Source organism: Betta splendens, chromosome 24 (genome assembly GCF_900634795.4).
Source record: "Betta splendens chromosome 24, fBetSpl5.4, whole genome shotgun sequence".
In the NCBI taxonomy this organism is placed as follows: Eukaryota; Metazoa; Chordata; class Actinopteri; order Anabantiformes; family Osphronemidae; genus Betta; species Betta splendens.
The window spans coordinates 3,293,360-3,318,982 of record NC_040901.2 but is presented as its reverse complement, the minus strand read 5'-3'; the positions used below and the strand labels follow the sequence as shown (position 1 = coordinate 3,318,982).

General features: G+C 37.0%; 2 protein-coding genes across 3 annotated transcripts in view; both read left to right on the top strand.

The window, feature by feature from the left end:
- The window catches only part of cd2ap (CD2-associated protein), a 29,095-nt gene extending 26,741 nt beyond the window's left edge, over positions 1-2,354 (top strand). Inside the window, exon 20 of the mRNA XM_029141102.3 lies at positions 258-2,354. Within this exon, the coding sequence (XP_028996935.1) occupies positions 258-299 (42 nt within the window). The 3' untranslated portion in view covers positions 300-2,354. The remainder of the gene's footprint in view (positions 1-257) is intronic.
- A 3,208-nt stretch (positions 2,355-5,562) lies between these two features.
- Positions 5,563-21,735, top strand: opn5 (opsin 5). 2 transcript variants are annotated; one of them, XM_055506569.1, is made up of 8 exons: positions 5,563-5,697; positions 7,853-7,989; positions 10,895-11,014; positions 14,267-14,437; positions 16,280-16,618; positions 16,715-16,955; positions 17,561-17,623; positions 20,429-21,735. In XM_055506569.1, exons 2-8 carry the CDS (start codon positions 7,866-7,868, stop codon positions 20,466-20,468), a joined length of 1,098 nt encoding a protein of 365 aa, XP_055362544.1. In that variant the 5' UTR covers positions 5,563-5,697; positions 7,853-7,865; the 3' UTR covers positions 20,469-21,735. The 2 variants fall into 2 exon arrangements, with proteins under 2 accessions (XP_055362544.1, XP_055362545.1); XM_055506570.1 differs by lacking the exon at positions 14,267-14,437.
- Positions 21,736-25,623: the final 3,888 nt, after the last annotated feature.

Genomic DNA, 25,623 nt, shown 5'->3' with positions numbered 1-25,623 from the left:
AAGTAAGAAGTCACTATGCAGTAAGTTGCATAAGTTTAGAAAATTTTTGTGATCTTTTTTTGAGTTATGAAAGTGTGATTTGAAGTTCCAGTAAGGAACTGGTCCAGTCCATTCGTGTTTTTTACTTTTAGCCCTCTTGATGTTGATGTTGTTTTTGGCACATGCTAATATTATCTTTAAAGAATTAGTGTAGTGGCAAAGTGGTGTCCTTACTCAGGATTTTTTTTTTTTTGATTGTTTATTCGTTTGTATTTCAGATGGAGATAGAAAAGCTAAAGCGTACAGTCAACTTGACGTGAAGTTCACGCTCTAATCAAAAGCAAGCCTCAAGGTCAGCTGCTGGCCTGTCGACCAACCAGAGAGTGCCGGGGCAGTGACGGATGGATAGTCCAACAGCATGGAGAGAAGGTGGGGAAACGGGTGAACCACCTTAAGCACAATCCTTTGTCAGTGATCTACAAAAATAAACTTTCCCCCATCTTTGTAAGATTTACATTTTGCACATATATATTTTTTTTCAAGCTAGATGTAATTAAATTACAGATGTATATGTTTCTTTGTTTTATTTTGCCAACTAAAAAAATCTGAAGCCTTACTTCAAACTACTGTTTTGTACTTGTAAGTCTTCCCTTCACTCTGGCATTCCTTAAACTCCTCAGGGAGGAGGTTCCCTCTTAATACTACTGACTTTGTATAAAGCGGGGGTGCTTGTGTTCCTTACATCATTTTCCTTATTTTTCTTTTTTATAATTGATTTAAAAAAATAAAAATAAAATGTTTAATTTTAGTTAACATATTTGAATCGTTACATAAATATAAATTTTCTCTTTTATATTTGTCAGCAATACTTACTCCAAAGGCAGTAGTCCTTCAGAGTGCTCTGTTTTGTTTTTGTTTTGTTTTGTTTTTTTTAATTTTATTATTATTATTTTTGTTTTTGCTTTTGTTTTCTAGCATTACTATCCAGGGTAACACTACTGTGCCTGTTTAAAGACAAATTTCTATTAATTGTTTGTATTGGGATCTTAAATGTATGATGACGGTGTCTCAAAAATCTTTAGCATGACATTGTATATCTCTATTTTTAAAATCTACTGATAAGTTACGTACTATATCCAGGGCCTTTTCTATGCTGGTCACTAATATTTTTGTCAAACTATTGTTTTCACTTGGAATGTTCACAAAGATTTAGACGGTTAAGTCTGCAAATAATGCAGCAGCTAGATGCAGAAACAACCAATGAAGTGTTTTTAATCGGCCCCCACAGCACCCAATAGCCTGCACAGCACTCATGAGCTGTTATATTCGTATCATATCTATCAGACTTGTCAGTTTTTCTTCATTTCCTTTTTACATTCCAGATACACAAGTTAAGCTAACTGGAACGACACACTAGATCAAAGGAGAGATGGTGATGTTAATACCATTCTAACTGTTGGAAACTTTAAAGCTATTTTACACATAAGGATGTTAATGTTTTTGTATAATTTGTCAAATAATTTAGTTCATAAAATAGTCACATATACATGTAAGGGCTTTAAACAGAAAACAGAATTATACTAAAAAGCTTAGTTGCAAATGTATTTGGTTTTTTTTCCCTCCCAAAGGCATTTTCATCAGCACAGAATGTATGGTACAGTGTCATTTATCCTGTAACCTGCAGCCCTGAGCTGTGAGTACCAGTTTTTTCCATGTTAAAAAAAAAAGAAGCTGATTTTGAATTGCTATCAAGACCCAGGGAGCAGCACAAAGTAGGTTGGAGTGTTGGTCATAGCTGGGTTTAAGTTAAATGTTCTGTGTCTTACTGTTTCTACTACTGTGTACCGCAAATACAAATGCTGGTTACTATTTTGAATTTTTATTTTTTGCAAAATGTATTCTAGCTATCTCACAAATGTCTTAAAGCATACCTTTACGTTGGAAACATCCTCAGGCTTGATTCTGTGTTTTCTGGCGTCTGCTCACAAACAGCATCTGCACATTTTGTACTCTACTCCGCTTTCACCAAGTTGACACATATAGCTAACCTGTACGAGCATGACACTCATGTGGTATATCGATGCCTGATGTCAGTTGAACCTCTTTTTAGCACATAGCTCTTTAACAATAAATGGATGGGCAAAACATTACTCCTTATTTGGGAAAGTGGGGCCTTGCAGTTTAGGTGACAGGTCTTAATGTGTAAAATCTGTAATACGGCTTAACTTCCTTATATTGTACATTCCAGAGTTTGACACAAAGAAAGAAATCTGTGCACATTTATAACATATTTTCAAGTGATTTTGTTTACAAGAGCTGTATCCTTGCATGAGCTGAGATTCTTTCAAAAAAATAAATATCTTTATTTACTGTCACATACTCTTTTCCTTTTATTTCTCACACTAACTTTGGACATCAGTGTATGAGGAATGTTATAACTACACTCTTCTATATAGTTCGTAAACGTGTCTGAAAGAAACCACATTTTAGTCAATTGCAGTTAAACCTTTTCTGGAACTAATGCACATTTGCACTTTTAGCTGCTGCAAAGGTTCATTATTTATTCACGGTCAGCTAATTGAACACTTTATATTTGTTGTTCTTTGTTCAAAGCTAAATCATTTTAGCATTTTTTATTGTCTGCTCAGAGTTTGTGTTAAAATGATTTATTTGAACTAATGTTTTTATGAGCTTAAGATACAGTAATACAAACCCCATTCTAAACTTTTTGACCTTTGGACCAATACCCACCTTAATCTGCCACAATGACAACATATTTACTGTTCAAAATGCTGACACGTTGCCAGTGAACGACAGGATTCGACTGCAGGCACGACGAAGCCACGCTGTTGTAACACTTCACAAACTGTGGCTTGACATGGTCTGTCTGAAATATGCAGGAATGTCTCAGAAACAATGTTATGGTTATGGTTCATGTTATAATAATCACAGGGCAATCAACCATGTTATTGATGTTTGGCTTCTGCTTAACAATGCTTTTTTCGAAACGTTACATCCTCTAGAGAATGATGATGAGTTGAAACTGTACATGATAATAATAAAGTGCAGGGCCTTTGTGTTACAGTAATTACCAAATGTGTTTAGGTTTCTTTTTTCAGGCATGTCATCAATCCAGAAGGGGGTTTGCTACACCTACAGTCAGTTATGTTCTCTCTTATGTTATGTCATACATCATTACAATAATTTGTATGAATCTACAAGTGAATTAATCTCTTTTTCTTGAGACATGTGGCAAAATCCTGGATCCAGGGGTCCAGTGAAAAGCACCGGTCAGTGTGATTAGCTGATTAGACAGGTAATTAAAAATGAGGGAAAAATGGCTGGAGCTACTCCTACTATTTTCAAGATGAATAGTGTTTGCATTCACCAATGTAGTATTACAGTATCTATAATCAATAGTAGTTGGATAAGCAATGGCTATTTTTTCATTTTCTTTTTTAAGCATGAGGCCAGGCCATGACCTAAAACTGAACTTCTAAAAGGCTCCATTAAAGGTGTTACTGCAGGACAAAATGACTAAGGTGTGGAAACGGTTCTGTGATGGTGAAAAGAGTCAAATGCTTTCATCCATGATGGATCGCCATCTCTTGTGAATTAACAGGTTATGACTCCTGTAAGATGCTCTGTGGAACGGTAATGGGACTGAAGTACAGCCAAAAAATGAAACTCCCAGAAATAGATGCATGCAAACATCGTCATACAGCATCGTCACTGGTTTCAGGCAAATGGTCTTGCACTCACTCAAAGTGCTTTTAACACTACATCTCATTCACCCTTACACACACACACACACACTTTGGGGGCAACTTGGGGTCCTGTGTCTTGCCCAAGGACACTTTGGCACATTCCCCAGAAAAGCCAGAAATTGAACTGCTGATCCTATGATTGGTGGATGACAGTTAGACCTCCTCAGCCATTCTCTGACTTGTTAACAAAAATCGACACTTGTCGATAATGACTCTAATCTCTATGCTACAGAAGAATTAATTATTTGTAACTAAAAGTAGACACATATCATTCATGTGACTGTAGTGGAGAAGCTTCAGAGAGTGACAAACATGGGCAGGTCACAATAATAAACATAATACCAACATCCACCAAGACATAATATAAACAAAAGTCAAAGTCTCTCAAAGTACATACATAAATACCTAGTTCCCCAAATTAGATGATAAATACATATACAGTTCCACAAAGCACAAGATATTTGTAAAGTCCTAAAGTCCCACAAAGCACAACACCGATACACAGCAGATCATTACTGCAGTTTATCCGTAGATAAACAAAGCCAAATCCTCGGTGGAAATGCCAGCAACAGCCAATAATCAATCCAGGTAATAATGAAGATCGAAAAGACAATAGTATTGTGCAAGCATCTAAAATGTTTAGTTAATTTGGTCCAGATCAATGACAAAATGGTGGACGTTTGGTGCAATGACTAACAAACTGCAGACAGATATATTTTTTAGACTCTTGTTTAATTCTAAAGGGGCACTTCAGGCCGTGTGCACAACAACCATGCTGAGCCCCTTCTGAACCCAACTAATTAATTTGGTCTCATGACCATACTATAACGGTTTCATCTATAAAGCTTTATGACAGGCTTGTTTTATAATTAGTTTTAATGCTGTTCATGCAGCCTAACTTTATGGAATGCTCATTGGTCTGCCTTATCTTACCGTATGTCCTTATCTTCACATTGAGGCTTTTTTAAAATTTATTTGAGTTATTCTTGCTTTACCTGCAAAAAGAAGGCTTAGTGAAACCAGCTGGGACTACTAACCTAAAAATATACAGCATCTTAGTGACAAACTCCAGACTCCCACAGCCAACATACAGTAGTGCTGTTTATAGGAAAATTGTGAACCCAACTGCAGCAAAAACTTAAACAAGATGAGCTTTTGTGCACACAAGACACCATGACCAAAACTAAGATCACAGGATGTGATCCTAATGTTTTCCCTCTATGTAGCAGTTGACCCACATTAATAACGGAAGACAATATTCCACTTGTTCAGACACTCAGTGGTGCCAGTGCCGTTCCAGAGTATGTGAAGAGTAAGGTTATATAGGGCCCTTTAGCCTTGCTTACTGGGGTTAGTTTTTCTGTTATAGTTTCATTGAAACCATTTAATTATTGCCCATTGTCCTTCTTAGGGCTTAAATCTGCCTCTGCTGCAATCCATCAACAAAGTGCAATAGCTCCTAAACAGAGAGGCTATGGTCAAGACATAAATGCACAGACACAACATCTTTCAATTCTTTTCCACATTGTACAGGAAGACAGGCCACATCAGGCTGATTAACAGTGTTAGTGTAGATGATTGAAGAGGAGCTATAAAATAAACCCTCTAAACTGAAAGCCAGAAAGGCATATTTAGAGATGTGTGTTTGAGTCTTTGTAGTGATGAGTCATAATTCCAAATGAGATAATCAGGAAGGTGAGTTTTATTTTGAAAAAGGTTACGGGAAGTTGTTGTTGTATGTACGACCAGCTTGACAGTGTCTGAGAGTATATAATGAGATCGTTGAGGACTGAAAGCGGATGATCTACACGTGAACCTCCAGCGACGGTGCGGCTGAACCACTGGAATAATTTACAAACTCCGTCTATTCAGCATCAGAACCGCAAACAATCTGTTTATGGGAATAAAACTACTACGTTCGGAGGAATAACTACTGACCGACTATTTAAAGGTGAGTGATAAACTTAAGCCTCACGCCGTTCTCGTGTTTTACATTTGCGTAAGGTTAGGACATATTCTACGCACGAGATTTATTTAATGTAGTTTCGCACAAAACGATTTTTTTCTGACCTCATATCGCCCTGTAATGACGATATGATTGATGGCGATATAATGATGATTTTTACGGCAACTTTTGAGCAAGTAAGTTTTCAGTTTTCTTCATTTTTGTCTACTAAATCTAAGGATGATTTAATACAGTTTCAAGTAATGAATTTTATATTTACGCATCTGTCGTCAGGTAGCCCCTAGGTGCTAGATTTGACAGGAAGAATTACTCATTATTAATTATTACAAACGTAATTCTTCTTCTTATCACCCCCCCCCCCCCCCCCCCCCCCCCCCCCCCCTCCTCCTCCTCATTATTATTATTATTATTGTTGTTGGTGGAGGATTCAGGCCTGAATCCAATGGTTATGGATGGGCCTTGTATACATGACAATGTACACACAAAATATTTACAATTCGGTTTTTATAATAATTTTTACAGGTTTTTAGTCTTAGCCATTCAATTGTGAAATAATTTTAGGGAATTTTAATGAAAAATTAAAGAAAAGTATTGTGTTCTAACACTAGAGCAGTTGTTTTTTTTGGCCACGATATTTCCTGTTATGGAGCAGCAGAATCGTGGTAACATAACTCCCCTCGGTCCTAGGTCAGTTGTTGTAAGAGCTCTGTGAGTAACCTGGTTGGCCAACCAAGCTGTGTTTACAGGTGTGGGTTTTGTTGCCATGGATGTATGTTGTGTTACTGATCAATGCATCAAAGTATTTCCCATGAGAGGAACCCAGGTACTAATTTAAGCATCTGGACACACTGTGTGAGTCTACACATGACACCATGTTCTGTGGCAGTAAAGAAGGAACTGTGCTTCTGAACGCTCAGCACGTGACGGTCAGGCTGGGGAAAGTGTGTGTAGTATGTAGTAATATATATTTGTAGTATGTGACTGTAATGCTACTGTAAATACTAGAGATAACATATCATTCTAAAAAAAGGTCTTGTTTTTGTAATCCATGGATGCCACTGTTTCATATGCGTTAACAAATTTAGTGTTGTTGATAAGTAACTACTTAATCAGAAGAGGTAAAGCTATATTTTACTAAAGGGCACATTGAATATATAACAAATTTGTTGCTGCTGGACAAGACACTGAAAAACAAACAATGGGGTTGAAAAAATAATGTAAAATTGACCTGAACATTAATACAGTATATACCAGTCAGGTATATTATTTTAAAAAGCTGTTATTAAATATTAGTAAATCATACTGATTGCCTCATCATCATTGCATCCGTGGGTGGGTAAGACATATTTGGCAGCAAGTGAACAGTTCGTCTTCAATCTTGATACATTAGAAGGAGGAAGCAGTGCAGTGCAGTGATTTCAATGAGTTTGACAAGGGCCAGTTGTGATGCTAAACAACTGCACTGGAACATCTGCACAACTGGAGCTCTTGTGTTGTGTGTGTTCCGACCGCTCAGACGAGCTAATGTAGCTTTAATTGAGAAGTTAACTCCACTTCTGATACACAGTGCATCGCAGTTGTTGCTGCATAATTGCATAATTGTGCATTGCTGCAAACATACCACATACTGTACACCCTTTCATGGAAATGATATTCTGATAGCTATGACCTCTTTCAGCAGAAAAACAGTGTGTACTGCCACAAAACAGATCTAAATCCAATCGATGTATGTCTGGGATGTGCAGGTGAAACAAATCTAATCTGTGAGGCTTCACATTGCAAATTTACTTGTACACCTGACTATGAGTGAGAATGTTTACATTAAAAAGTTACAAAGTTCTGAACTGAAAATGACATATACACATTCTTAAATTAAAACAGGATTGTTGTAACAGGTCATTTAACATTTTTTTATTTTACATTGAAATTAAAATTTTATCTGTTGCTGCCCTCAATTCCAGAAGCAGAGAAGAACAGATATGTATGAACAGGATGTATGCTATGTGTGTTTCCAAATCCAGTGTTCCTTAAGCTACTGTACTGTATTTGATGCACAGCGTCTTTCTTTTCTAACATCTATATGTGTGTTTCTTTGTGTGGAAACGATTTCAGTGTATCAGTATTTTTCTCCACTTTGCAGGACACTGAAGGCAATGATGGAAAATGTGACAAAGACCCACTCATACATTCCCCATTATCTCCTCCATGATGACCCTTTTGCTTCAAAACTGTCCAGAGAGGCGGATATAGTAGCAGGTTTTTACATCTGCATCATAGGTTAGTTTCTTTTTTAATTTAATTGTTATTGTGTATGTTCTTTTCACCCAAGTGTTCATGCAATCAGCTATCTAGTGTTCTAAGAAGCATAGTGAAAGTGATTACCAACAATATGTGGACCAGAATAAACACTTGAACTGCTTCTTGTACACTGAAATCAGAAATAAGTAGGAATACATCAGTCTTTTAGTTCGTCCTGGTTAGATTAAATTTCCAGATGGTGTTTTGCAGGAAGTGCTAAATATCTGGGAGGATCATTAGTCAAATGAAAAATAGCACCTATTGTTCACATAAAAGAACTAAAGAGCAAAAGGTTACATAAAAATTGGTGGTTAAAGTATGGTGCAAACATGTGTATAGTAAGTGCGACATTTGGCAGTTTACATCTGACTGATAATGAGCAAGATATTATTTTTTAATGTCCACCAGTTTACTCTATAAGTAAACAGGACAAACGCTGAATATAAAGGAGACCCGCTCCTGGTTAAAATAACCTTTAATGTGACCTAACCTGTACAATAAGAAACTGAAATTTTTTAGGTAAACTATAAACTAAAATAATTGCATTGGATGTTTGCACATCCTCTTATTGGCCATATTCAGAATTAGGCTATTTTCTATTTCCACACCCTGCCTTTATGATAGCAAAATAAATGTAGCTTCTACAAAAATGTTTAAATCGTTAGTCTTAGTAAACTTTGTTGGTTGGGCTAAGATTTAGAGAGAGAGATAAACATTTGAATCTGAACAATCTGAATGGCCGAAGGAGGCTTATATGCTGAAGAATGGGAAAGAAACAAGAAGTGAAATCGATTTAGCAGATGGGTCAACTGCAGCTCTTCAGTAAAGAGCTAATGGAGCTTCAAAATAAAACCAGACAGGAAGTATAGCTGCCAGTGGTTACAGACCAAAAAGAAAAGCTTGCAACTGTGGCAATTTTACACAAGAGCCTTTTGAATACACATACTAATGTAAATGCACGCACAATACAATACAAACTGTAAATCACAATCATTTTCAAACATCTTAGCTTATTTTATTAAGTAAAACGTTTTTCAAATTTGTCAGAGTTTGTCAAACAACAAAGCTAAGGTAGGCAAATATTGTTCCTTTACAATGTGCATAATAATTTTTAATAAATATTTAGGTTCAGCCACATGCTTCAGATCTAGCTTATGTTGGTAATTCAACTGGAGACATGTCTTCAGTTCTGCAATTGCTAAATCAGTCACCAGGCCTGAATCCAATTTAAATTTTATGGACAGTGAACTATGCCTTCTTACAATGAAGTTCCTGATCAACAGGAACATAAAATAGCAACTAGAAGTGGTTTGAAACCACCCTGATGTGGTGTAGAATTTATATGCATAATATAATTAAAATTATTTGGTACAGTAAACCTAATTGTTTGTGACACACACACGCTTGATTTGCACGTGAAGTGCATGCAATCAAATTTGTATACTGTACCAGCAGCTAAACAAGACCTCTGTGACCACAGAAAAGTAAAGGGACACTTGAAAAGAAAGCAACTGCAGTGGGCTTGATGTGCTGCCATGTACTGTATACTGGAAAGCAAACATAGTGCTAAGCCACTTCTATTTCAGGGATGTTTCCCTTCAGGATAGTTGTTAAAAATACAGGACAAATACAAGAAATGATTAGGACTCAAAGTGCAAACACATCTATATGTGAAATATTTGCATATTATTTCCCATAAATTTTACTGAATTTGTGTGGTTTTGAATTTAGTTAATTTTCCCACGAGGGCTATATGAGACAAGATCTGGTCGTACAGCATTTTTCTGTTTTAGTTTTTTTTTTTTTTAAACTGGTACAGTGCATCATATGAGTGCATGGAAATGAGGGGAGGAACAGTGTGCTCATTGTATTGATTATTAATTTAATTTGCCAAGTTACTTGAACTGGCCTCATAAATAATTTGAATGAATTGAGGTTATTCAAGAGGGAAAAGAATGTTTGTGCTGATCAAAAGGGCTGAATGGGAAGCAGCTGAGAAAGCAGCAGATTTATGACTAAAGGGTTAATATTTGTTATTTGTTTGTTTGTTGTTAAAGTCCCCCCCCCCCCCCCCAAAAAAAAAAAAAAAAAAAAAATATATATATATATATATATATATATATATATATATATATATATATGCACAGAGTATGAGACCAGAGAGTATGAGACCAGAAAACCAGATGTTTCTGGGTTTCTGTGAGATTTGGGCAATAACAGAATTTTCTTTGCTTTTCTCCCACACGTTTATCTGAATGTTGAGATTAAGTCTTTTCTGCGTTAGAAATGAATATTCTTTACATCTATTTTTATATTCTCATCCCCTGTCAGCTGTCCGCTGACGGTTTGATGGGATGAATTTATTGCTGCCAATTGGTGTCGCCTACAGTATAATCTACTGTACAATTCACAACAGCTTAGAAGGATAACAAGCTGCTTTTTTCTTTATACTTTTTATATATTTATAGTATAGTGAATTTCACAAAATGAATTTGCATGTGAAACTGTAAAATGATTATAATAATTTTAAAAAAATGTTCTTGTTCCAGTGTACTGTAATACAATATATTAAATATTTTTAATAATATCAACAAACAACAAAACATCTTGAAATTTAATTTTAAAAACTGAAATAGAAAAGAGCAAATTGCTGGTAGAACAAGCTTGAAAACCTCCTTGGGCTGCTGGAAATGCTAAAATGCTTTAATTTTGGACATTTGGTGCAGCATCTCCCTTAAAGCCTGGAATATATAAAATATATAAGTATTAGTGGGGGAAACTTATTTTGATATTTGTCAATCGTGTATTGCAGAAATGTACTAGCCAATTGAGTACCCTAAGTGCATCAAAGCTTATTTGTAATTGTCGTTTCTCTTTCTCACAGGATTACTCTCTGCAACTGGAAATGGATACGTCATTTATATGTCCATCAAACGTAAAACCAAGTTGAGGCCTCCAGAGCTTATGACTGTTAATCTGGCCATCTTTGATTTTGGAATATCAGGTATTTAATAACATATTTTTTATTATGTTTATGATTTAAGTTGTTATATCAATAATATTCAGGAAGAATACTTTTAAATTTACATCAAAATTGACTAACTAGCTGCATACAACACAAATAAATCACATTTTGAGTATACAGTGCAACACTGAACTGCGTACAGGCTTTCATCGCCACTCTAGGTGGAGCTACTGAGTTGATCAAAGCAGTTCCTCTACAAATCAAAATTAGTCACATGCACTGAAAATGACAACACCAAAGAAACACAAGAGAGACATTTTTGAAGCTGTCACATGCAGTTGACAAGATAGGACTTACAGTAAGTGGGACAGATGGAACGCCAGCAATGACAGGCACAAAGGAATGGCCTCTTTGGTGTGCACCAGGAGGTGAGGCAGTTAAAATGCACTGATTAATCTACCAAGAATCACTCTGAACACAGTTGTGAAAAGGCAAACATACAGTAAGTTGAGTACAAGCACTTTACCACCGAGAGTTTCAAACTTTCTTATAATACTGGGACCTGCTATCATTCAGAAATGCGCTGGCTACGTCCACTCAGTGGTTTTATTCTCTGAAATCAGAGGTCGACCTGTTAGACTCTGAGAAAGGAAAAGGGCCGACCTCTTCACAAAATGAGTGATCCTCTATGGTTGGCAGACCTTGTCTTTCTAGTTGATATTTCTGACAACAAAAACCTATGAGACAAAGACCAAGTCATAATTCACGAAAAGTCTGAAGCACCGAGTGTTTGAGCCACCTTTGCGCACTTTTAATGTTGCACACTTCCCGATATTGTCTGAAATGAGATCTGTTTCCAAAGGCCAAAGATTTTCTACCATTGAGAACAATATCAAGCTCTTGTCAACTTCCGTTCAGTATTCTCTGATGATCCTTAACAAAAGCAGATTAAGAACTAAAATGACCAACGACCATCTCTGTGACGTCCTTTGCCTCTCAACCACAAAACTGACTCCGGACCTGCCAGCGATCCTGCAGGCCAAGGCACAACTTTATTGTTCCTACTGAGTGTAACTGTGTTCCTGAGTTCAAAATATATTAAGCCGTATTACTTACTGTAATAATTAATACTATGTTTATAACATTTTTAAACAAATATTACAGTAGTTGATGTTTTTAAAAATCCAAATTTATTTGCATAACAAGCTTAAAATATAGTACATAATTTATTTTCTATCCCCACCTCCTTCAGGTCTGTCAAGAAGAGGCAGCTTTTTTGAAAATGAAAGTTGTTGGTTTGGTGTAGGCTGATTGATTTAGTTTATTTAAATAAGCTAGGTGAGGCAATACTGTATGTACTGTACTTCATCTCGGGTGAGTGGCCCAGCTGGTTGTGTATTGTACCGCATATGGCCCTTGGTGAAAAAAGTCTGGACACCCCTGATGTAGATAAAGGTGCATGCTTCATGCTCACCCAAAGCATTTTGTACAGTATCTTTAAACTAAAAACTATCTCTAATATGGTGTTCTGTAGTAAACTATTAAGGTAATTTTACTGATATGCATTTGACAAAACTAGTATGCTAAACGCGATGTGGTCTACAGAAAACATGGTACAGTATATGAACTGTAGGTTTTCATTCATACACTTTATGTAATTCTTATTGCTGTAATCCTTAATAATCCCTGATTCCCCCAAAGCTCTTTTGTGGCCCTTGCAATAAACATGCTGTGTTCCACGTAATCCTTGTGGAAATCATAATATAATGATAATGTACTAATAAACTTATTTCACTTATTTCAAAAAACATTACTGTAGTAATGACTACTTATTGTAGTTGTATTATGACTACACTTAGGTGTAAATATTCTGGTTTTATTTGTACAAGTGCACAGAGTAATTGAGGACTGATACCCTGTGGATCGACAGAGGTCAAACACTGTACATGTACATTAACGTTATGAATATTTCCTATTACTGATATTACTAAAATAAATATATACACTTTTGACCCTTCAAATCCTAAAATGATGAGGTTGTTCTGCCAGTGTGCTCATCCACCCAACTATACTTGACTGAAGCAAGAGTATTGTCTAACTCTTACAGTGTGACCTGGTGCATCTGAAGACTATCCCAACATTTGCAGAGGCGGTGTACACACTGCACAGGATGCTACTGTAGTCAGTGACATGGCTGAAAAATACAGAATATAGAGTTTGTGAATTTTTTTTTATTAGCGCATATCCTGACACTGAAAGTGACAGTCTTGGCTTGGTGGCAGTGCTTTTACAGTTAAATAAACCCTAATACCCGGCTGCAGCCCATGAGAAGACTAGTTCCCAAAGGAGAAACGTTTGCAGTTTGTTGTGACTCAGAATGTGTAAGCACTATTAGGCCTCTAAGCATGTGAGAAACTTTGTGACCCATTGAGTTTAGAGTGATTCCAAGAAAAGTTTTGGCTCATTGTGTGTCATGCAACGTTGCCTCAAGCAATTCTGGTGTTTATCCCTTTTATGCGACATGGCCCTAGCATGACACACCGCTCATGGCCATGGTCTCGCTCTTCAGGAACAGAGCCCACATCTGACAGTAGGCATGGTTTATTGCACCCAGAAGTAAACTAGAGCCTTGTGCTGAGCTCATTGACCCTTTGTCAATTTGTGAATTGAAGACTGTTGAGGCTGGGAAAATTGCTGAAAATATCAAAGCTAACATAGTCGCCACACTTTCAGGACCACAATTTTAAGCTTGCTTTACAACAAAAATTAAGAATAATGCATTTATTAGTCCCACAACGGGGAAATTGCACCTCACAACAGCAACATGACAGAAAACAGAAAAAAAACATACAAACACATCTATTACTAGTACAGATATGTTACTTGGTTTATGTCTTTTTTTTTCCATGTATGCATCAACTCACAAAAGCAAATTCCTAGTATTGTGAAACCATCACCGGACATGGTAATAAACACAATACAAATTGTAAAAAAATAATCAAATTAATGAAGAAATACTTTGTTTTAGCAGTTCAACACTCCTTTTTCTCACTGGCTTGTTTTCTGTCTTTTCCAACCTGCTTTTTGTTATTCCTAACTTTGAGTCAAATAGGCTACTGTCTGAGGTATTAGACAATGTACACATGCAGTAAGCAAAGATAAGATTCTGTGATGAAGAAATGTCTTGATTATTCTGTGTTATTCTACCCATTTAATGAATTTATTCTCCTGTCTCTTACACTCTTCCAATTTCTTTCCCACCATTCTTTTCCTGCTTCTTTATTTTTGTAGTGACAGGAAAGCCCTTTTTTGTAATATCTAGCTTTTACCACCGTTGGTTGTTTGGCTGGAAAGGCTGCCAATTTTACGGCTGGGCAGGCTTCTTCTTTGGTTGTGGGAGCCTCATCACGATGACTGTGGTCAGCCTGGACCGATACCTCAAGATCTGCCACATCAGATATGGTATGTCAGGATCTCTTGACCTCTGTACAGTATGTAGTTTGTGGAATGTGAAATTGTTGTTGAAGTTAAACATTATGAGTAAAAACTCAATAAGCTATGATTAAATAACTCTCTTTAAAGTTGCAATTAAATTGAGTCATCTCACTGCTGACGACGGTGAGTGGATTGAGGGTTGTTTCCCTATGCCTTTAGTTTGGTGATACTGTAGGTCTCTCACTGTTGTTTTTGCCTACATGCTAGTAGGCTGTATTAGGATCATTAGGTCATGCTGGACATTGCAAAATAAAGCACTCATTAAGACCAAGGGTGTCCACCAGCGCACATGGCGCCAGCGCTGGAGGCTGATGAATGACTTTGTGGTCATGATATCTGACCTTTGATTGTACACTATGTCTTCCAGATTCTGAGGGGAGCTGGAGACATTGCATTTCAGTGGGCCACGTTCTCCACTGCAGCTGTCAGTGCAGCTCTTGGCAGTTGTGGCTGTAAGATCATTAGTGCCGCTGATGTCGGCAACCATAGAACTCAGTGGTAGACACCACAATGAGAGGATTCCATTAAGTTAAAGGAGTCCTGTTGAGCCTGATTGGCTGGTGGCACTTATGAGGTAACTTGTGGGTACTGGCCAAGTGCAGCACAGCCTATGCGATTCTGGAGGCAAGAAATTAGACTGGGAAGGAGTTTAGGGAGGTCATGGAGGAGTAGTAGTTGTTCAGCCAGAAAGATTTTCTGGTAAACTGTTCAGTGCCTCAGGAAAAAGGAAAGGTCCTTATATGCACTTTTTGGAGTGCAGGTGGGGAGCTGTTGACCTCAACCTCTATGAATTCCACCAACAGAAGACCTCCCTTGTGGAAGCAGAGGCAAAGTGAACATGTTTATCAGCCAAGTTAAAGTCACATCGGTGGGTCTTACTGTACCTCCTTGGTGGTAAAGCACCAGTATGAATAACACCCATCCTGAGTCCCCCAAATTTCTAGATTAGGATTAGGATATTCCATGTGTCCTGTTGGCTTCTCTGGACAAGGACATATATTATGTATTGGGGATTTTGCTGCCAAGTAGAAAGTAGCTGGGACAAGAATCAGCACCCCAAATCTGAGACCATGTTTGTTGGCCTCTTCCTAGAGGCCCTGCTTTAAGGAGTTCAAGCATCTTGGGTTCTTGTTCATGAGGTAAGGAAGAATTAAACGTAAAATTGACAAACAGATCACTCAATAAGCAGCATGCGGTGGGGATGAATGTGAGACAGTAGGTGTACCCGATCCGGTTATGACAGAAAGGTCAAGGTCCTGGACACAAGTAGTAGAGTTTTCTCAGAGTGTGATGGTCTCTGTCACAAGCTCAAAACAAAGCTGCTGCTCCTTCATTTTGAGTGCTCTGGCCAGTCTGATTTGGATGCCTCCCTAGGTAAAAGGTCTGAAGAAGACCCAAAACAAAATGGAGTTTCCATTGCCTACCGCTTAGTCACATGTGGGGTCGCGGGGGTGTTGGAGCCTATCCCAGCTGTCTACGGGCGAGAGGCAAAATGGAGGGTTTATGTTGCATAAATATGTTTTTAGAATTTTGAACTAGACAAATTATCAGATTGAGTAATTCAAAAACATTTATACAATAGACCCTCCACGGGTTCTTTATTACATGACACAATTTATAAATAGAAAATTATTGATTTTACAGTAATTGACGTGCAACTGACATAAATGTTTTAACTGTGCATGTACATGATTTGACCCAAACTTCCAATCAAAGGTCAGATGTATAGTTATAAGAGCACACAAGCCTGAATTAGGTTCTAAAACATCTTTCATCCATCATTCTTTTTCTCTTCTTGTTTGCTCATAGGCACATGGTTAAAGCGCCATCATGTCTTCTTTTACCTGGTCTTTGTATGGATGTATGCAGCATTCTGGGCCACCATGCCATTAATTGGTTGGGGGAACTATGCCCCGGAGCCTTTTGGGACTTCCTGTACACTGGACTGGTGGTTGGCGCAGGCCTCCGTGTCTGGCCAAAGCTTTGTCTTGACCATCCTGTTCTTCTGTCTCATCTTCCCCTCCGGCATTATTGTTTTCTCCTATGTCATGATCATCTGCAAGGTCAAGTCCTCGACAAAGGAGGTGTCACACTTTGACACCCGTATCAAAAACAGCCACATTCTCGAAATGAAACTCACAAAGGTAGGTGAGAGTTTAAAGAGCAGGCGGGTGAGGAAAAAACATACTGCTAATATACTGAAAAAGACTGTTATGTGAATATATTATGTCATCATACAGGTAGCAATGCTGATCTGTGCAGGCTTCTTGATAGCCTGGATTCCTTATGCAGTGGTGTCAGTGGTGTCTGCATTTGGAGAGCCGGACTCTGTTCCAATACCTGTGTCTGTTGTTCCCACCTTATTGGCCAAGTCATCAGCAATGTACAACCCCATAATCTACCAGGTGGTGGACCTGAAAACCCCTTGCTCCAAATGCTCCTGTTTTAAATTCCAGAAGAATCACAGACATTTTAGAAAGTCAAGGTAATAAAATATTGTTTGTTTGGCTGGCATGAATTAATCTATAGAGATGTAATCTCTGAATTTAGCCTCGTCTAGTGCATGCTAGCATTCCAGTGTCTTACCTTTTCTGACCTTGTTTGGATGTTTTTTGTAAGATTTTGTCATTTTAATTATTCTGCAATAAATTAATTTTGCTTATCTTGCAGCATATACAGTATATATATATGTGTGTGTGTGTGTGTGTGTGTGTGTGTGTGTGTGTGTGTGTGTGTGTGTGTGTGTGCTTTTTCATCTTAGATTCATTAACTGTACTGTATTTGCGTTAATAATCCTTATAATAATAATAATAATAATAATAATAATAATAATAATAATAATAATAATCATTTGTATGTGATTACCTGGTTTTCTTATTGTTTAATATTTATCGGTTGGAGTCCTTGTTTGAGTCCTTGTCTCTTTTTAATGTCTTTTTTATGTCATCACTGGGTTTGTTAGTTCGTCTTGCAACAGTTTGCCATTTTGATTGTGATCCAGTTTGTTACATATATAAACATTATTATATACATTGTTATACAATAACAACAGGAGATTCTGATGCCTGTCCTTTTTTGTCCTTTCTGCAGATTCTACACAATTTCCAACTCAGTAAATAACAAACAGACGGCCGGAGATGCTCACATTGAGATGTAAGATAGAAGCTTTTAACTTGGCCACCCTCTTATCACTCCTGCCTTGGACGTTGTGCCTTGTTTTAGTTCCTTTGTGCCCTACACTTAGAGTGCTCAGCCACACGCTGCTTGTTGTTATGTTTATAATGTCCTCTACTCCTCACTATTATTGGCAGCGATTTAAATATTTCTGCTTGTTTTCACACCTACACTGGCTCTGTGTGTTGTGCTCTATGTTGTTTCCTCTAGCTTCCTACCTGCTCTTGCCTGAAAACACATTTTCCCACTAGTTCTTTACTTAATTTGTAGAGTTACCGTTACAGTGTTTAATACATATTACATTACCGGTAGTTAAGTATTATTTGAGCATGTTCTTGTGATTCATTTGGACTCAAGTTTACAAACTAGAGAAATTTCCAAAGTATGGTCAAGTTACATCTTTTTGTAAATCTAAATGCTGTAGAAAAGTAAGTAGTGTTAATTGTTGCATTACTCTTGAACAAATTTTTACACCATTAATTGAAACGACAATTAAACTGACATGACATAAATCAAATTAAGTTTGTGGGTCTAACGCCCAACCTCAATGTAGGAGTAGAAACTGCTTGTGCAGTTTATATTTGTATGACTAGAACCCCCGTGGCTTACAGTACATTTCAAAAGCCACAACCACATCAGGTCTATTACTGTAACTGCATACAGTACAGAAAGATGTTGCGTGACAGGTTATTATGATGACATTGATCTTTTACTGAACATTACTATTTATCATTGCAGAGCGGTTAATGGATATTCAGTTTTAATTTCAAGAACAATAACAATAATTTTTAGGCAACGAATAATTTGAAGACCAACTAGGCACCTAATAGTGGAATTGCTTGTGTATATATTATTAACATTATGCAGAACATAACATTATTAATTTCCATACAGTACTGTGCTTACAGTATTACTGCACAGGAGGAGTGTTAATGCTAAGATGATCATGTTCTACTGTAGCTACAGTGGTATAGTTACAGGAAACCCGTACAGTATGAGCAAAATATATAGTATATAGTACAGTTTAAGCACAATTGAGTAAGTACTTAGGCCAGTAAACTAAATCTGCTAATAGCATAGCAACATTTTCAGTTTCACGGTAAATAATTTCAATTCAGTTCAGTTTAGGTTCAGGTTATCTAAAAGCACTTTGCAAGGTAACGTTTAAGACTTTAAGAACAAAACAATTTATAATATACTGTACTACTACTACTACGACTACTACTACTACTACTACTACTAATAATAATAATAATAATAATAATAATAATTTACATTTTTAATGCACATTTTGAGAGCAATAGTGGAGAGGAAAAACTCCCTCATTATAGAGGAAGAAACCTCCAACAGAACTAGGCTCAATGTGGGCTGACATTTGTCCAGTTAGAGTGAGGGGACAGACCAGTAGTTGAACACAGGCAGAATATTTGGACCACTAACTGATTGCACACTGAATCTTTGAGACTACATTACATTCATTGAATTAACTGGAGGCTTTTAAAAGAGCTGTTAGGACATCCTATATGATTTACGATTTACGCTAGCCCAGCCTAAAGGAAACAATAAGCAGATTAAAATTATAGCATCACTCCAAAACAAAGTAGGTAGTTCTAGAGATTTATTTAGGATTTAAGATTTGATAGAGATGATGATAGTGTTTGTATTTCCTGATTATATTACCTATATTACTGTAAAAAAGTATTGGCCCAAGCACAAAAGCCTGCGGAACCTCAAAATAAGTTTTGTGTCATTAACATAGCAAATGTGTTGTGTCTGTTTAGCAAATAAGATTCATGTGATCCCTGTTCTTTCAAATCTGATGCTATGTATCACTTTCATAATGTTGTGATTTATTTTATCGAATGCAGCACTAATATTTAATCAAGCAAATTGATTGATCTAAATAAGCAAATTGGTTTTTGACTAAGTAAAACTAAAACTCTCTAAGCTGTTGTTTGACAGTGGGCAGAGTGGTTTAGTGATTTACTGTATTTGATTCAAGATTACAGTTATTTCTTGGTTTTTGTGGATGTAAAGAAGTTCAGTTCATTTTAGTTCAGTTGTTATCTTTTAAGTAAAGCTTTTGTCAGCAAATGCAATGCAACACTATGAATCCAGGCATCTTGCAGGAGATTTTGCAGGGAAACAGTTTTTTTAATCCCAAGATTTCCCTGCTTTCCCCTCCCTGAGCTGATTCTCAGACCATTAAAACGCCTGCTCTCAATAAACAGAATGTCTATTCAAGGAGGCAAATCCTAAAGTGTTAGATGTCCAACACGGCTATCTACTGTTCCGTGCCATCTAATCTTCCCAATGTTACATGCCTGTTGCCACACACATCTTACAATATGTACTGAAACGTCACTTAATATTTGCACTTTGTATATAAAATAAAACTAAAGTTGTGGTTAGTACTGTCCCCTGACAGCTGGTGGCCACATCTGGCTGAGTACAGTACCAATTTGTGTCCAGTCTGCATGGGCACCTTTCAGGTACTCTAGTTTCTTCTCAAAGTACAGATTTTAATGTTTAAATGGTTGTTTACTTTTTTGAACTCCTGCACTACACTGCATATTTCCCCATGGTTTTGTGATTCCCATTGGTGTGCTATTCTAATAAATAAGTCATATTTATTAGTTTCATTTTGATTAGGTAATATAAAGGTGTTACTTTACTCTATACAGATTCACTTCATATGCTGCTTTGCCCTTTGTGTCAGCACTGCACCTACTGTAATGTTTGAATGTCTGTTATACACCTGATTGCCATTTATTGTGATTGCAGCCAGAGATTGGACACTGTGGATTCTCCAGCAGCCTTATAATGCCTCATGTCCCTAAAATCTAGATCTCACTATGACACAACCCTTTTTTTACCCGATTACATTACCTACATGTCACAGGTGTCAATCACTTTGTAATGTGTTTTAGTTTTGTTTTTACACATTTGGAGAGAAGTCAAGTTTCACAGTTTTGCATATAAATCATCAAACAGAATTATTGAATTGTGTAAAATGTGTACTGTGTTTCCCACTATGAATGCCAATATTAAAGTACAATTATGAAGTCAGCTGCTCTTTTCAAAGGTGAATCAGTTCAATTGAAGCACAGAATTTTTACACTTAATGTAACAAACATTATTGATCTTTTGGCTTTTATTTTCTTTTTAAACAAATGTTTTAATATTACTTTACACCTGCACTGTTTTGTGCCAGTATATACTGTAGGCCTGCTTGTACAGTAAACTGCACATGCATCTAAACGCTTTGCCTACAATTACCAGAGTACTAAAGGTAATGGTATATTGTTTTATATTTTACTCTACTTCTGGGGTCAGAAGTACAAAATATATATAATTTGTGTGAACTTTTGCACATGGAATTGTATTGTTTTATTTAAAAAAATAATAATGTTTGGTTTAATTAAATAAATAAACACTATGAACCATCCAGAGTAATTTATAAATAATGTACAAAGACTAATTTGTCACTAATGGCAATCCATACAAAGGCAATTTGTAAAGCGTCCTTTATGGTTCTCTCTTCGACTAATTTCTTTAGGAGATCCCTGGGAAAAACAAATGTTTTTTGTAGAAATTGAGATTTAATCAAACACATACATTAGCAACAATAGGCTCTTTAAAATGTCAAATAATATCATGTCATAATATAATTTTTGTGTTAATGTTATTGTAAAGTTTTATATTAGAAATAAATTGTTTACTCTTCATGTTTAGTTTGTTTAGTTAAATCAAACCAATGCAAGATTTATGAAAATGTATATAAATCTGCTACATGAAATATTATATGCACTGCAGTCTCAGTATTGAGTGAGGTAAAACCTTGGAAAGAATATGTTCAGTAATGAATGTGGGAAGTTTCAAGTAATACACTGGTGTAGAAACTGTATATTCTTATATATGCTTGTCTTATGTGATGCATCTTCCCAGTGTGACTGTGTAAAATAATAAATTACTGCACTTGGCATGTCATAATGAGACAATATTTTATATATTTTGTATAAAAATATACAGTACAGTACATTGTTCTGTAAAGTCTTTCAAATGTAAATAAAGGTGCAGCAATGCACATATATTTGACTTGTTTTACTTTTTCTTTCTAACCTACCTTTATTGCATATTTATTACAAAACTTACAAAGTGGTGGATGATAAAGGCTGACAAACTGACTAGACTGCCTAACTAGGACTGCGGACTATAGGTCTTATTATAGTGGAGAGACAGTGGCCAAACAGACAGACAAGATGGAGAACCCAAGTGCAGGACCCACAGGATGCAATACAAACAAGGTGGAACAATGAGGGAACAAAAAAAAATAGATTAATATTAAAAAAAATCACTGCAAGGAAAACGGAATAATAATAAACAGCATTTTTCCTGTTGAAAAACAATAAAGTATAGGCAGCAGTTGCCATTATTTAACTATAGATTAACAGCGCTTTAATGTAACTAAAATTTACAGTTTGGTACCATTTCTGTGGTTACAGATGTTATTTTCTAATGTAACAGTAAAATACTGGCCAGTTTTAAGCAATTGAATCTAATAAACATAACTCTTCTTGATCAGCCAGTGACAGATCACTTAGCATCTGCTGGTCATGAGTCATTAAACATCTTTCAATAGTCTGAATGGGCTAAATTCAAACATAATAATACCATCAACTTTGCTGTTTTATTGCCTAGTAAATAGATTTGAGTTACTGTTCATCAGCCACATGTTATGCGTACAATCTTGTATGTTTACTGGGTTCCATTGACACACGTTTAATCGAAGTGAGGGGTGTCAATAAGTCAGTGTTGTGCATGCTTTGGGGAATGAGTGTATAGTGTAGTGTACTGAGATGTGTTTCTGCTTTACCTACCCATTTTGGATTATTAATGTACTTGTTTAACGGCATAACTATAACTGCCATCCAGTAATCAACTGTGTGAACACACATACTGTACTACAGTAGAGTGACAGTAGGTGTCTATGGGTTCGTCTTCAAATTTAGATTTAGCAAGTAACAACTGTACTTAATAGAATCAAACATTTAAATTTTACGTGTTCACTTTCAGTGGTTTACATTCATGACAACTCACAACAATCCTCTAGGTGGAGCAGTTACCCTTCCTTTAAATTTGAAATTCCAACTCAACTACAGCATCATTAACTTTATCTTAGTCACTGAATTTTCTTCTCATGTTCCTGTGTGGTTTGAAAGGAGAAATAAATATTGTCTGAGTGGAACTGAAACTAAAGGTGGCTATAAGCCTGTGGTGGTGTAGGAAGCATTCGAGACATCATGGCAATCGAGGACTACTCGATTAGAAGCCAAGTGGACTAGCAGGATGATAAGGAGGATAAGATAATCAGTAAAACAGCATGAGAAGGTGAGATGGACTTTTAAAAATTGGGGCTTTCAGTTCATGTTGCCTTTCACGCCTCCAGGAGGTGTTCATGTTTTGTTTATTCTGGGGACTTTTTTGTTTGTCATTGTTATATCATGATGTCACTACCTTTAGTACTTGAGTAATTATTCTGATTATGTACACCTGTGTGGCTGGTTATTAAAGTTTCTAGTTTGTATTAGTCCTTATCGTTGTTGTAGATGTTACATGTAGTGGTTTGTGTTATGTGAATCACCCAAGTCTCCGAGGCGGCTGGTAAACTCTTCAGGGGTGGATGAGAGTCACTATCTGAGTACCTCAAGTTCTTTGAATTTCGTGGGTGAGTTTTTGTTGACACTCCTGCTCCTCTGTAATATCACGGAAGCTGTGGACAGGAGAGTTTAGGAGATCACACCTTTTAGGCTCTCGAACATTTCAATCTTGGATTCATGAGGGGCAAGCTGTTTTTTTTTCCCCATCTGTGGAACAGTAGACCAGCTCCATACCTTCTCCTTTGTGTTCGAAGGTTTGTGGGAGTTCACCCAACATGTGTTTTATGGATCTGGAGAGTGTGTTCGACTGCGTTCCTCGTAGCTTTCTGTGGGGATATTTGTTATACTGTAGATGTTGCATGTAGTGGTTTGTGCTATCTCTACAACCAGTCCAGGCCCCTGGACTGTTTGGTCCCTTTGCAGGTGGAATGTGAATCAGCTCCTCCAAGTTCCGGGCCATGGTTGGTCTTTTGACCAGTTGATCTATGTTAATGTCATGACCCAGATCTCATGATCAAAAAGATTTTAGGAAACTGGTTGGTTATGCTGTGGTTCATTCTCTTCTTTTTAAATAACTTATAAATAAACACTTTTACTTTTTTACCCACCGGATGTGAAATAACACAACCTCCATAAATGAACGTATTCAGATTTTTAGAAATACATTTTTATACAATCATGTACGTAAAATATGCAATAAACAACTTCTTTACATACATAACAATACCTCAAATCATTTATTATAATAAATGCTGCGTAAACAGGGGCACTTGTGGTGTAGGAGGCTGCCGTTATGAATTATACACACTGCTATCACACATTGTCATTCGTAAGCTGTTTGTACAGTTTGTGCAGACTGAGTTGTTCTTCCTGATGTCACAGATCCTGTATTTTGACAACCTCCTGCTTAGTTTCTGCTGGTGTAGTCGTAACTCTACATTTTAGTCATGTGACGTCTCAGCTGTTTCCTAATCAAGCCTGTATTTAAGAACCATGTGTTGCCATAGCCATTTGCCAGATTGTTTGAGCATGTTACCTGAGTGTGAGTTCTCCAGGGTTCATATCGTGTACATTAAGTACTGTGTACCGATTCTGGATCTGGCTCTTGACCTTGCCTTGCTTTGCCTGCTGCTTTGCTTTTGGTTTTTGGACTCTGCCTTGTGTTGTGAGCCATGAACTGACTTCCGCTTGCCTGCTCCCTGCCTACTGCACCTGCTAAACCCTGTACCGACCTGTGCCTGTCTGACCACCGTTGTTCATTCACAACCTTCAAACTACAGTTCTGTCTGCGCTCTGCATTTGGGCCCTGCGTCCCCTGCACTCCCTGACACCTCATGCTCTTCTGAAACAACAGCTGTGTTTCATATTCTGATGCTGTTCAACCTGATTAAAGTCCTGACTGCTCAATTCTCTTTAGCTTTACCAGCTCCTGTGGTTTGAAATTGTGGACCTTCACCACAATAGGTCTGGTAGAAAACAATCTTCCCACAACATCAGCAGTCATTATCAGCTGATTTTTCAGAATTTCCCTTAACTGTAACTCTCAGGGAGGCCAGATTCATGCTGTGGGCCTGAAGATCTTGTAGGAGAATTCTGTAGTATATCTCTGTTATTAAATTATGATATTAGTGCATAATAGCATAGCATTCTTCTGTGGCCTTTCTGCTGTAGGTTGAAGGGGTTTGTTTTAATATCTGCGTTACTAACTGGAGTTCAAGAGTTGGTTGAGTTTGTTTGTTCTTAGGAAAACGTCTGCTCATGTAATATGTCAAGCTGACCTCAGTTGATGTCGAAAGAGTTCGCGAAATCAGTCCAGTGAAACATGGCTGACTAGTTAACATGTAGACTTAATATCAGGCCTTATTTGGGCACAGCTAATGTTTAAAACAGAGGCCCACAGTGGCCAGCCGCTGCTGGCTAAATTCTAGAGACTTCAGAGGTTTCAGTGCTTATCAAGCACTTAAACTTCCAAACCTTACAACAGATTCAAGGACACGCCAAGATTTTTGGAATAATCTTTACAGTAAAATCTACTCTAGGAGATTCTGTGGGTTGTAATCTTTGGCTGGACAGGGTCTGGCTGGACAGGGTCCTTGGGGTGGACATCTTGGATGGCTTAAAACTATTCTGTGAAAGCAATTATCAATAAAATCCTCCAGATATTCTCAATATATATATATATATATATATATATATATATATATATATATATATAAGCTTTCCAGCGAGCTAATATATATATATCTATCTATCTAAAATCCAATTATCCAATTGTGGATAATCTTTTGGACATCTGCAGTAACAGCACCCTTCACACAG